Genomic DNA, 15286 nt, shown 5'->3' on the forward strand with positions numbered 1-15286 from the left:
AGTCAGATTTCTTAAACCAACTAGTGGCTATTGCTTGAAACAAAAATAAAAAAAATTTAAGTCAAGAAAATCAAGCTCTTGGTTTTTTTCCATAGCAGCATTCGGATAACAGGAGCACTCGGGTCTATGCAGCTTTTCTACTTCGGACACTACTTTGTGTATACACGTAGACGCCCGAAGATCCCAAAAAAATGAAACGAGTCTGTTCAGCGCTGGCGCCGTATATGTGCAATTATATATTACACACCAATATTCTAATAGTATTAGTTTATTAATTATACAATTAACTAATTCATATACATAAATTGTTTTGAATTGAAGTGTTCGGTAAAAATGTGAGTTATTGTAGTTATTAGTCATTATATCTGGTGTTTTTTCCTGATTCACGTTAAGTTAAATGGTGTCGTTTCAATCACAAAAAAGTAAGTTAATTATTATTTATGCTGTTTTTAATCATATCAGATAGTCACGTTTGTTATCATTTCTGATCCTAAATTTACATAAAATTGTTTCCTTTCTAGTGTGGTATATATTATGCAGTTAATGCTGTCAATGAAGCCAGGATAAATAACCTAACCTTTCATTTGTTTTTGTAACAAAAAAAAAAAAATTTCATTGTAATAAAGAATCAAAATGTATTTTGATGATTAATTGTATATACTCTGAAAATATAATTTTTAATAAAAACCATTAATTTAAAATTGAACTTAATTATTGTATTTTAAATAAAAGTATTTTTTATTTTACGTTAATGTATAATTTAGTTTTAAAATGAGTTTTTTATTTTTTTAATCTAAAATTAATTGTTTTCAGATAAAGTCTACATTTATTTTGAACTAAATGTTATCAAATCTTTAAATAAATTAATTTTTACTTGGAGTAAGTTAAATGCGCCTCCGTTTAAAAACTCGATGTATCGAAATGAATCGATATCGACTACATTCGAGAGAACGATGTTTTTAGAATGAGTTGGTATCTTCTAAAACCAAGAGCTAAATTTTCTTGAGCCAACCAAGTTGTTTTCTTGTTCGGAGAAACTAAAAACATTTAAAGCAAAAATTTATATTTTTAAATCAAAATTGAATTTCTTTATTGAAGAGCTTTATATACTCTAATTAAAAAAAAAAAATTTTTTTACCAAGAGAAAATTTTTTCAAACAAGAAAAGAGGATATTTTAATTTAAGAATTTATTTTTGGAAACGATTTTCTTCTTGACCCAAGAATTCCTTTTTTTGTGTGTAGAAGCGCATTATTTCTGATGAAGCGTAGGTGCAGCTTGATATACATGTCAACTTAAAGTATAGTAAAGAGGGAAGATACGTATCAGCCGGATGGCCGGTGTAGATATTATTTTTATTATCTAAGTTCCGTGCTCGCTTGGCATTATTTCCTGTTTAACTTACTTTTGAGATATGTTACATTTTTATTTGAATAATTCATCGTAAATCCACAATAATCAGTTAACTTTGCGACTAGATATATGTATGCATATATATTTTTTTTTTAATTTTTTAGAAATTGATCTTAATACTAAGATAAATTATCTGTGGAAGACACAACATTTCTCTTACACAGAAAAAAATTTAAATTCAAGTAATTACACTCGTGCCATAAATTAAAGGAACAGAAAAATTTTAGAAATTTTTTAGTGATTTTTGCAAGGCCGTAACTTCGTGAAAAATAATCGTATCGAAAAAAAAAAGGATTTGGTTGCTTGAAATCTCTAGTTTCGACGCATTTTAATCAAATTTATTTTAGACCTTCAACCATTGCGCAAAAATAATAAATACCGCAAGACAAAAATTTTTTCTTTTCTTTGAGAGAGTCCACGGGCTGCGAAAAATTTTTTTCAGCTAAATCAATGCATAGGTCGGTAAGCAAAATGTATTTTTTTAGTTTCCATAAATACTAAAAACGAATGTTTTTTTCTAAAATCAAATTATTGCTTTACTTTAGTAATAAATTTCTAGAAGTATCAATTACTTACGGCAAGGAAATTTTCGACAATTTAGTTGATACGTTTTCAAATTTATCACAATTAAAAAGTTTAATAAAGCAATTATTTGGTTAAATAAAAAAAGGGATTAAAAAAAGGTACGATCAAAAATTAGAAAAAAATTTGTTATGGTAACGAAATGAAATGAAATTTCTGATGAGTATTAATAAAAATATAAAATGTGTTAATTATTTAGTGATTTTTTTCCGTGTAACGAAAAAGAAACTAAAAAGTCACTTCAGCCTTATTTGTTAATTTCAAAGGGTGCACTCAACACCTTTGTACGATATGAGATGTTTATTTTTCTTTTTTTGGATAAACGTATACATGCAAATATGTAACTTACCTTCATGCAGTTTTTCCAAAGTGCCAGCAGCTAGACTTCCAACTACAAGAACGTGAAGCACATACAGCCAGGAAATCCAGCTTGTTGCACCCTTTGTAGTATCCATCCTGTTCACGTACATTAACTACGGACAAAAAAACAAGTTTTTATGTATTTAATATAGGTATATTACATATATTAACCCCTGAACACTGTACAGTGGTTATCGTTTACTCACTGATTTTAGAAAGTATTTCTTAATTAACGTTTTTTGAGTCGGGTTAAAAGTTCACAGAAAAAAAGTATTTCTTGGCGCAAGAAATATTTTGCAAGAAATATTTTTCTGTGTGAGAATAATTTTAGTTTAATAGACTTTAAATAATAGTAAAAAATAATATTTAACAGTTTTCGGTATGTAAATAAATTATGTACTTGAAAATCGGAACGTTTTTCGTGGAACGGAAATAAAAAAACGAAATGAAAAGTGAAAATCTACAGGATCTAGATTTCTGAAATGTTTCGCTCGTCAGTCGATAATTGCAAGCCACCCCCAACTACCCCTTAAGTCACCTTTAGATTCAAATTACACAAATTATTTTCATTTTCATTGCGTGAAAAACGTTCCGATCTTCAGGTAACGTACCGGTGAGTAATAAGGCCTAGCTGAGGGAGATTTTGAATAGAATCGAAAATATTGCATTTCTTTTAATACGTTAGCCATACAATATAATGAAGTAATGATAATTTTTACCATAAACAAACAAAAAATTAAACACTATAATTCTTAGTGGGAAATAAGGACTCAGTTTCTTGTGGACTATTTTTTATTTCATCGCCAACGTTTCGTCAGCAATTCCTGACTTCTTCAGGGCTCTACAATGAGGAATACATAACATTAAATTAACAATATACAACCGTCAAAAGATTAAACTTTTACAAAAGCCCTACGAATAGGCTTTATTTTACTACGATAGGGTAAAGACCTACGGGTTAAACAAAATGTAATAGTTAAACTATACTTAATAAAATTGGTATTAGAGATAAATCATCACTTAAATTTAGCAATAATACTTTTTAAGAGTCAGAAGACTAGATTGTTTTTTATAATTTCTTCTGCGCTACAACAGCATTTGACGAATGATGAAATATAGAAGACAGGGAACGTGGTATCGGGACTCTATAAATTTGTCGTAACATCTCTATGCAAGACCCTTCTACTAGAGTAGCCTTTAGTGGAGGCGATTATTTAAAATATCATTTCTGTCACTTAGGCCTTATTACCCACCTTATACATGATAAATTTAAAAATATTTGCATGTAAATAAAAATTATGCTTTATTTTCATTTTTTGAAAATATAAAATATGCTATTGGATTAAAGTAATAATATAAAAGTAATATCATAATCATCAATATTATCTTATAGGCGTAATAAAAAGATAAATAACAGTCGCGAAGCGTGCCATATCCACTGCAATGAATTTTTATTCGAGTTTCGTCCGACCCCATTTACCCAGAATCATACAAGGACCCTCCTCATCCTCGAGTCTCAAACTTTTTCCCCAGATAGGGAAGACAAGAAAAAATGGTATGTCATCAGTTTGGTTGCCCGATACGGAAAAAAGGTATGATAAAAAAAAAACATAAAAAACTTTGTGTTAGTATACAACACGCAAGCATGCCAAAAATATGTTACGCAGTGACGATGAACGATATATGCATAAAGAAAGTTATCACAAGAGATTAATATTTTCCATAGGAATGTTTACATACGAAAATTCAACAATCTGTAGGGAAAATGTTTTTTATCAATGATCTGACTGTAAGCTTTATTTGCATATATATGTATACATTTTTTAAAGTTCAATGTCTATATTGTTCGTTGGCACAGCAAATAGTGTTTTAAAAATAAGAGGTCTAAAATCTACTGCTATGTCGTCACGGAAGAAAAATCTTCAGCGATCGTGAAGAAAGTTAGCGAAAAGTCTTTGGCTGAAAATCATAACTTTTGTTTTTCTTTACTGGAATTTTTTATTTTTATTTTTTATACCGAAACAAACTAACGAACGTTAGAGTAATGGAGAGCGATATATACTAAGAGTTGTTTTATAAGTTTTTTTTTTGACCCTTTACATTATATATGTTACTAAATAAAAGAAGTGACCGAGTTTCTTAAAGTCATGAGTAAAAACTTTTAAAATCAATGTTACTTAAAAATTTTTCAACAAATCTTTAATATTTATTTTTAAGTTGTTATTTATTGTTGACAGGATAAATTGAAGAAATATATATATATATATATATATATATATATATATATATATATATATATATATATATATATATATTTATTTCTCTAACTAATACTTTTGTAAATTACCAATAATATTTTATAGTATATATTTTAAAATTATTCTTACCGCCAATAACTATGAATCTAAATATTATGTATTAAATTTTCAAAATAAAATATATAAATGTTTTGGTGTAAAAACGTGACTCGATTTTCATGAATTTCAAGTATTGAATTTACGCTTTCACCTCCATTAACATATATAAGCCCGAAAATTCATTATTACATTATACCATGAAATTGATCCCTTGAGAAATGAATAAATAAATTTACAATTGCTAGAATTGGTTAACCGGTAAACCGGTAATGTAATTAATTGCACTAATTGGATTGCCTGATAATATATGTAAGTACACAATATAGCCAAATAATTTCATCAAAAATTAGACTGCCGATATTACATCATGTGTAGAATAATTTACTAATTTCAGTAATATTGGATACTGAAATTAATCAATTTTATTGTTCATTGAAAAGATCAAAATAATTGAAAAAGTTTTCATTTTGAATGTCAGATAAATTTGATCTTTGACGATCAGTGTAAAAAAAGTTTTATGCATTATTTTTATGTGGTTATATGGGAAAAATAATCTCTTTGCTACAGTATAATTAGTAACCTGAATTATGAAAATTATATATATTTCCATGTTACCTTAAAGATGGTTTATATAGGGGAAGGGGGGGGGGCAAAACGGGGTACCCCCAAAATTTGATAAAAAAAAATTTTATATCTTAAATGGTTTTTAAACATTTCAAAATCACTTCTGTAAATATAATTAAGCGTTACTTTGAATTTTTTTTTGGTAAACTTTTTCAAAAATGAATTGTCAGTTGAAAAATATTAATGACGTTTGTTTTATGATAAAAACTATTGAAAATTTGTTTTCTTCTTTTGTCTCCAATAAACATGTAAAATATAATTTTTCTTCATGTAAATTACTTACAAAAAAATTTAACTTAATCAAATTCGTTTAAAATCGTGAAATTTTTTTTATTTTACCTTTTTTAGGGGGTACCCCACTTTGCCCGCAGAAATGAAAAATTTTTTTTTCAACGGTAACTGAAAATTTCTTCTATTTACTTTGAATGTCATTAAAAAAAAAAAAGATTTAGCGTATTTGAGTCCTCGAATACTTGGTATTTTCTTAGGTACCCCCTTTTGCCCCTTCCTCTCCTATAGATACATTTGAAAAAATTTTCAATTTCACTTAATTAGATTTCTTCTTAACTGATTATTTAACATCAAAACTGTACACCCAATTAAAGATTCGATCAACTCTCGAGGGAATTAAATGCATGTCTCCATTTTTGAAACATCATTCATACAGTTTGTGAGTAATATTGATCATATATTTCGTTGGTACACATGAAATATGCATTTAACAGTTAATTCGGTGCAGCCATATATAAATGCCTCAACAAATTTTTTTCTCACCCCAAGAAAATTTTCGTTTTCAATTCATACTGCAAAAAATTTTTTAGGGCAAATAAAAATTTTCTTGGAACGAGTCAAAATTTTTTGCGCCAAGAAATCCTTTTTTTTTTAGCACACATACACACAAGCTTAGACATCAACATGAAAATAGTCAGAAATGCTTCTTTGCATCTTTAAATCGGACATTTGTTGAGAATTTAAACTTGCAAATCGGACCGAAATCAATTACTGTCCTTCAGTCTAGAAATCTCCAATTCTTTAGATAGAAAAAAGACAGATGAAAAATCGTAACTATATCATTTATTTAAATCATTTTCATAAAATTTGACAGGCCTCTTATTAAATTTTATCCCTGTGTGGATAATCTTTGCGGAAAAACAAAGAAAATTTGAATATAAGACTTTAAATAAATGTTAAATTTTTTATCTATTTTGTGATCAATTATTAAAAATTTTTTGCAATAATCTGGATAATTCAAAAATTTAGTTATTCAATATTTCGACTTATTCCATTAAAATTTCGAATCGAATATTAATATTCAGTTCGAAATGAATAATTCGTAAGTTCGAATTACTCTCACACTTATATATATTTATATATATAAGCTTATTTAAATACTATTGTCGTTTATATTAAAGTTCGTACGCTAGAATGAACACAATAATTGTAAAATCTATTTGAAATTTCGTACGGTAGCTGGAGATATCACGAATACGCAGTAATACTCACGTAATTGTCGTCTCTAGATTCGATTAAACTCCAAGCCAATTTCTTGAGTCGACAGCACGAGATATTCTTGATTTGAATAATTACCAAGAACAAAGCACCGGTGATTGTTCATGAAAGTTAGGCTCTCATTCGATCGCGACGCCACCAGTAGAATAATAATATTAGCTATACTCTATGGTATAGGTAGGTCGCTTGATGTATGTGTAGAAAATTTTAAATAATACGATGTACGTAAAACTCACAAAACATTACTTACTTAATTAATTTAATCCAACTTTTTTTACTTAATTCTACTAGACACAGAATTTAATTAATATAATTAAATCATAAAATCATCAACGTAATTAGGTTAATTTAATACAAAAGACATGATAAATATACTTAGTGTTTGAAATTTATTCAAGCAATAGCTTTAGCTACAAAAGCTATGTCATTACTCGGATACCGATGCTCAAACTCCAATTTACGCAATCTCGAACTAACTCAAAGGCAGAGAATTCGACCGCTTTACTCATCTCTCTTACTCCAAAATTATCCCTTTCTCTCTCTTTCTCTTTCATCTCTATCTCATATCCTACTGACGTTTACGACAAACGAGTATCTCTACTATTGGTCAACTGTATTCAACTCAAGTCTCAGCAATCGACTGATTTGGATACTCACTCACCTGTGTTCAGGAACATTTGAAGCGGTTTACGGTTTCCTCATGCTTAAGTTAACTTAAACTTGATACAATGTTCAAATGTGCTTTTACATACGATTTGCTGTGTACAATCAGTTTCGGATATCTATACGTATATATTTATATCAACTTATCTATCAAAGGATACCCGGATCTAAGTAATTCGATTTTTCTTTTCTTTTAATAAATGTACCGGAAGGGACCGCTAATGAAATCGTTGATTTTTAGAAGTAATTGAACCAAATTTACAGTTGCCATAGAAAAAAATTTTTTTCCCGGGCGGGTCAAACGAACCAGCCCCCCCAAAAAAAGTAAAAAAACTTTTTTTTAAAAAATGACCATAATAAAATTTAAATACAGTGAAGAAAATACTGTAAGTATTTTTTGTGGCTAACGATACATTGAGTCAACTGAAAAATTTCTAAAAAAAATTTTGAGAAATACTTTTGGAACACTCAGAGTTTTAAATTACGACGAAGAGTAATTTTGGAGTGGTCCATTTTGCCCGCCCTTCGTTAATACATAAAACGTATTGCTTTCGATAAAAACTTCGAAAATTTGTTAAAATACTATCCAAATATCTGCTAATTAAATTATAATTTAAATAATAGAAGTTTCTCCTTAATTTAATTTTAATTAAGAGAAACTTTTTTTTTCAAGAAAAAATTCCGAGAAGGATTTTAATTAAAAGATTACTTTTAAATCTTTATTCCATTTAAAGTAATTAACAAAACAAGTATAGCCAACTATAATTAAAGTAAAAAACAAGTGGTTACATAACGTAAGTTATTAGAAGATTAACGACTAAAGGACCAGGGATGAACATGTCTAGACAATAATTGGTAAATGAGTAAAGCTGAGTAAATTGCCGGTGGCAGGAACGCAATGGTCACTCAAGCGCATTGCGTCAAGCATTAACGGGATATAACTAAGTTAACCAGAGCCTCGGTTAAACTGAATTAGTCACTAAGGCGACAGCATCCACTAGCTAAGAAGGAACTCGAAAATTAGACCAGGAGTTACACGAGAGAGTATGCCTCAATCCCTCATGATCTTTAGGCTTAAATATCCCTGGACTCTTTTCATATGTATATATATTATGTCTCTATATATTTTTGTATTTACTCGAAGTCGAGGTCGAGTTATTTGCCGTGGAGTTTTACTCATTCACCTAAGACCCTTCGTCCCTTACATTATTTTCATCTCTACATTTTTCCTCCGATGAATCTCTACGATCAGGGTGAGAATGAGAAAATTTATCCCCTTTTCAAATTAAACCTTTATACCGTGAATATTAGTCGTACAATTCCATCGTATTTTTTTCTTTTTTTTTTTTTAAGAATAAATTTGAAATAATGAATAAAAATAAAACAAGTATTTTAATTAACACTCGGAATTATTTAATTCCTAAAATAGAAATAAAGAGAAATTGAGTGATAAAAAAATTTGTAATATATGTTAATAACTCATCATATTTTATATAAATGAAATTTCTTAAAAATAAGTCTCCGTAATTTCAAAAATTTATAAATTTTTTATGTATTTTTATATTTTGTTTATTGAATAAATTTAAGAAAATTTCATTGTCATTCATTTTTGTAGGAAATTAAATTTAAAATGCAATTCAAATTTAATTATGCAAATATATTAATAATAAACTTGAACTATAATTGAATTAAATTTTTTTATAAAATCCAATGTTTCGAAAAATGAAATTGTTATTTAATATTCCCGTTGATGTTTATTTCTAAATATTAATTGGCTAATGTTTTTTTCTTTTAGCATTCAGGTGGGTCATTTCAACAAAGCAAAACTCGAAACCCTCGTCCACTTAATTTCCCAAGGAGCTCTGGTCTCTGTACTCTTGAATTAAGCAGAGAAAAGGATGAAGGGCTCGAAGAACGAGCGAACCAAAGCGTCTCGGATTTCAATTTCATCCCCAGCTTTTCCTTCACAACGCTAGCAATTCCTACTCGTCCAAGCTCCGAAGAACACTCTCACAACTTGGAGAATAGAAATGCGGAATGACGAAGGAGTCTTTGAGTACACTCAAAATTTAAGGACGCTCAGGATCAATATTTATAATCTTGTCTTCTAAACGACACAGAGACATTTTGGGTATTTCGATCTGTCAATCAAAAGTCGGATTTTTATCTAAACCCGACCGAAACCAGACTATAAATTACTAAAAACCATTCCGAGTCAAAATTAAAAAAGTAGTTTGAACCTCGAAAGCCTCAGTTCTTTTGATGTTGGACTTGCCGCTATATGTAATATGTTATTTAAGTCCTCGATGTCCTAAAAGTAGCGTATGAAGGACTAAATCAACTTTTAAAAAGATATTTTAACCCTCCAAGGCCTACCATACTTTTAATCTGTAACTTCGAATGAGCTCAATTCTTTCGCATGACCCGGGTCAAAAAAATAACTTGATTTTGACTTATTTGACTTGCGTTTGACTTAATCAACTTGATTTTGACTGCTATAATTCTTTTGACTTGAATATGACTTTTTTAACTTAGAAGTTGAAGTCAAATCCAAGACAACGAGGCTTTAATTTGACTTGGTTGGCGTAAATGTATACTAAGTAAGACAACTTAGTCAAAAGCAAATCAAAACCAAGTGTGTTTTCATATTGTAAGTTACGAAAATTCATTCAGTTTTGACTTACTTTTGACTAAGTTGTCTTACTTAGTACACATTTACGCCAAACAAGTCAAATTAAAGACTCGATGTCTTAGATTTTACACAGTTGACTTAAATTTCTAAGTTAAAAAAGTCATATTCAAGTTAAAAGAATTATAGCAGTCAAAATCAAGTTAATTAAGTCAAATAAGTCAGAAAAGTTAAAATCAAGTTATTTTTTTGACCTGGGTGATATTATAGTTACAATAATAGCTGCGTTCTGAGTAGATAAAGATGCAACTAAGTAGATAAATAGTAGATAACTGAGTAGATAAATTTCCAACTAATCGTGAGCGTTCGAGTAGCAGTGCAGCAGTGGTTATGCTTCATATTTGTTAGGTCTTGATCAGTCGAAAATAGTCTGATTAAACAATAAAAAATCGGGAGTGATTACGGATTTTATGTAATTGATTCGGAGTAAATTTCACCCCGAGAGGATTAAATAAATAAACAGTCATCTACTCCTCATTCACTCTGGATTTGATCCGCATTCACTCCGCAAATTTTTTACAGCAAAAGAAATATTACGGACAAATCTCGATTAAATTTCACATGTTAATTAAATACAAACAAAAAGTGAATAGAAATAACTTAAAATATTTATTTGATTTAAACCATCAAATTTTTCGACGCGTAAATGGAATTTTTTTTTACACTTGTTCGCTAATTAAAATAAAGTATTAAATTTCCAAAAGTAAAGCAGTGGCCACAAATGGTACTTCTACCCTATTGTATGGATTATCTCTAAATGAGCTCGGGCTGGTACCTGGTAAATTCTTTACAATTAAAAAGGATTAATTGAATCATCACGACTTGACATCACTTATAAGAGAAATCAAACGAAGCCACAGTAACCGCTAGAAATTCTTGTGGTGTGCAAAAGCTTCTAAAGCACATTGGAGAAAGTTGGCCTTTGTAAAGTTTCCCTGTCGATAGTTACCTATATAAGACACGATATGGTTCCACCTCTCCTTTCATTCTCTTTTGATACGACAACAGCATTGGTTGGCTTATGTACCTTCAAGTATATATACGTTCTCATACTTCACGATACTACACTATATATATGTATGTATGAAGTTATATACAGATATAAAGATATTGTATAAGGCTATATCACAGAGGAATAGAAGCAGTGAAAAAGGAGTCCAGTCGAGCGACGGTGGCTGGATGGTGAGACTGAGCCCTCTATACCTAAAAGCCGTCTGGTCAGGCTACCAAGGTAAGTACGTGCACCGCCGTGCGGAAAATAGAAGTGAATAAAAATAAAATAAAAAGAAATAAAAAAAAAAAATTTTTTTGTACCAAGCAAAAAACTCACTGGAGTACGTGCTCGTTGGTACGGGTTTTAAAAATTTGCCACGTTGAGAATTCTCTCATGGAAGGCGTTGTTGAAAAAAAGATAAAAAAAAGAAATAATTAAAAATATATTTATTTACTTTTTTAGAGAGTATTATATGCAAGTGAGCATTTTAAGAATTATGATATGCTTGTGCTAATTTTATTCTCTTATGTAAAAAAATAAAGTTTTATGCATATTTTAGGTAAGCTTATTTAAATTGAAATAGTGTTGAGAATGTTTTATTTAACCCAATTAACTTGTTTTTAATTTTGGTATAAATTATATCATTTACCGATTAATCAATTTATCGGAGAAAAAACCATTACTATTTTTATGGGTCATTTTTTTTATTATTAAAAAATAATTAAATTCTTCAGCTAAAAATGGAGTGAGAGTATAAATTATTTTTTACACTAAAAAATTTGCAGAGTGAACGCGGATTAAATTCGGATTTAAATAAAATCCACGATCACTCCGAATTCACTCCCGATTTTTTACAGAGTACCAACTTGTGGTGGGCTGGAGATAAAATGAAACTTTTGTCTGGGACGAAAAAAATATTTTATGATTTTGTAATTTCAGAAGCTCTCAATTTCTAAGATGCTAAAAATATTTTTTAGTGCGCATGATAAATTTAAAAAATTAATAAAATAATTGTCACCCCTATATACGTGATGTTAATGAAATTTGTTAGATCTTGATTTTACACCCTTGGATATCTAGTTTGTTCAACTAGCAGGGAAAACCGTATTATATATAAAATATATGAAATAGCAACACGGCTGCTGGCATAGCAAGGACGTTTTTGGGTTTACAGCCACGAGAGTCACGTCGTGATAATCGAGAGTGCTATGCTTTTAGCGATAATGGGCAAGTACACGTGCCAGAAGCCGAGAGTGTTCCTACGGCGGACAACTACTGCGTGGTAACTGAATTACGTAGAACATTGCGCTTACCGCCTCTATGATGCAATTTTACGACAACGTGAATACCAGTAAACGACAAACTGTAAGGACTTTATACGTATTTGATATACCTTGACTATTCTTCATTCATGCCCGATAATCCTCAAATTATCGTTTTATTAATATTTTATATTACGATAAAAAATTATTTAAAATTAATTAGAGTGCAATATATTTTCATCTTTAGATAAAATACATGGAGAGAAATTTATGGTAACCGTTTCTATAGTACGTTTATGAAATATCATCCCATACTGTTATAGTAATGATTACTTGAAATTATGGGATATAGGCCCATACTTTCTGGGAAAAGTTCCCATAAGTATGGGAACAATTCCCATCATTATGGTAACAGTTCCCATATCGCATGTGCAAGTATTATGGTAACCATTACCATCATATGAGGTAACCATTACCATGTATTATGGTAACGGTTACCATAAGGTTATGGTAATAGTTACCATAATGTTATGGTAATGGTTACCATACACGGAGAAAAATGAAGATAAAGAATGTACGAATTTTTATGATGTCGTCGACTAAACTTGAAACAGAAAGTTGAGTCGCTAAAAAATTGTTATGCTGCAATCCAAAATATATTATACACTTAAAACTTATTGATAGATTGTAATAAAAATTATTTGTCTAAATTAGGAATTATAGTAGAAAATAAAAAAATTTCTAGAGTATCACAATAATAATTATAGTGCAGCATAATAATTTTTTGACGACTCTTCCTGTTTTAAGTTTGGTCGACGGCATAATAAAAATTCGTACATTTTTTGTCTCCATTTTTCTCCCTTTTAACATATGCATGTGTGACTTTTTCAACACTCACTACAGTTTATAACATGTACCTGAAGATCGGAACGTTTTTCGCGTTATGAAAAAAAAAAAAATTGATAGTAAAATTCTACTGGATGACTAGATTTCTGAAATTTTTCACATATAGATACTGGTTTGTCAGTCGAAAATCTTAAACCACCTCAAACTTCCGGAACTACCCCTTAAGCAGTCAAATGACATAAATTTAGTTCATTCGTTGCACGAAAAACGTTTCGATCTTCAGGTACATTTTATAACAACATATACATAAGTGTAAAACGTTCGTTTTACACACGATATGCGTTGATTTTGACGAATCCTTTTTTACTGCGCAGATGACAATTTTTTAAATTCTTCAAAAATTAATTTAGGATTCAATTTTTATGATAAAATAAGAAATATATTTTTCTATTCCAGGTATCGCCGGATGATACTTTTTTATAAATAGTTATGACAGAAAAACGAGATGAATTTAGATCGTGGGTTTCAGTAATAAGATTCTGCTAAATCAAATTTTAGAATGGATAAAAAAAGAATTAGGTCAAGTGATTGTACCTACTAACACTTATCGTGTTTCTGGACCTATAAACAGACTTCTGTACAGCAAGTGCGAAAAAATTACTAAAATAAATGTTGTTGAGATGAATTCATAAATATATCGAGTTAAAAATACAGTAAACTTGTTTGCTATTAAATTATGTTTGCAATGGTGAGCGTATATTGCTATTTAAGTGTATTATGTGAACTGCAGATCCGATTAAACGTGAGTGAATCAGTCAATAATAATTAGGCGACAGTAGAACACTTTTCGCGCTTTGCACTCAGAGTGAAATTTCTGGATTATCTTCGACAACTAATTAACTTTCGAATTATTTAGTTAATATTCATTTTAAAAATTGTTATATTTATAAACTTTATTACTAAGAGAAAATATAAAGTTTTCTAAACTACACAAAAGTAGTGAACTGGCATCTCAACTATCGATAATCGTTTTTCTTACGCTAAACTCTAATCAAATTAACGGGACATTTTTTTTTGTCATATCTTACATAAATTTTAAAGATCCTACACGGAAAGAAAATTATGGGAAGTTTTCCTATGCATTATGGGAATGGTTCCCATAATGGTATGGGAATAGTACCTATACTACTATAGGAATGGTTCCCATATATTATGGGAACCATCCCCATAATAGTATGAGAATAGTTCCCATATCATTATGGGAACCATTCCCATAATGGTATGGGAATCATTCCCATACTATTATGGGAATGGTTCCTATATTGGTATAGGAACTATTCCTATAATATTATGGGAACTATTCCCATAATGTTATGGGAACCATCCCTATAATAGCATAAAATTTTTTTTTTGCTCAATAGTGTAGAAATTTCCCAAAATTTGAATTTTCTGGAATGTTTTGTGCTGACAAAAAATTCTTGTTAAAAATTTTAATGTTTTTTTGCCAAATACGATTTTTTATAATTTATTGTTTAAAAAAAAATCAAAAAATTTTTAGACGTCGGCTAACATCAGTATCATAAATTTTCTCTATGAGTGTGAATGTAGTAGACATCAGACAGATTTAAAATTATAAATAAATAGAGTAAATAATTTAAAAAATAACATTTTTAAAAAATGCACTTTTTAATTTAAAAATTTTTTGGATGCGCATTTTTTAAAAATTTTATTTTATTAATTTTTTACTCTATTTATTTATAATTTTAAATTTGTCTGATGTCTACTACATTCACACTCATATTTTCTTTCATGTTTTTGTAGTTCATACTCTAGCAAAAAAAAAATTTAATTCTTTAAAAGAAATAAAAAATTTTATTTCTTCAACTAAGACAACTGATTGTCTCTCATTACTCGAATACTTGGAATTTAATTTTAAATATGTATCATATTATTTTTTTTCTCTTCGTGGAATTCTTTTGTTTTTTTTT

The 15286-nt window shown here is 29.2% G+C and overlaps 1 protein-coding gene across 6 annotated transcripts in view; it reads right to left on the reverse strand.

Annotated features, from left to right (window-relative positions):
* Positions 1 to 15286, reverse strand: part of LOC130664844 (semaphorin-2A) — a 453448-nt gene that overhangs the window by 157647 nt on the left and 280515 nt on the right. For all 6 annotated transcript variants that reach the window (XM_057465339.1, XM_057465102.1, XM_057465488.1 and 3 more), the window contains one exon: positions 2344 to 2467. In XM_057465339.1, coding sequence (XP_057321322.1) covers positions 2344 to 2467 — 124 coding nt within the window. The remainder of the gene's footprint in view (positions 1 to 2343; positions 2468 to 15286) is intronic.

This window comes from Microplitis mediator, chromosome 1, assembly GCF_029852145.1.
Source record: "Microplitis mediator isolate UGA2020A chromosome 1, iyMicMedi2.1, whole genome shotgun sequence".
In the NCBI taxonomy this organism is placed as follows: Eukaryota; Metazoa; Arthropoda; class Insecta; order Hymenoptera; family Braconidae; genus Microplitis; species Microplitis mediator.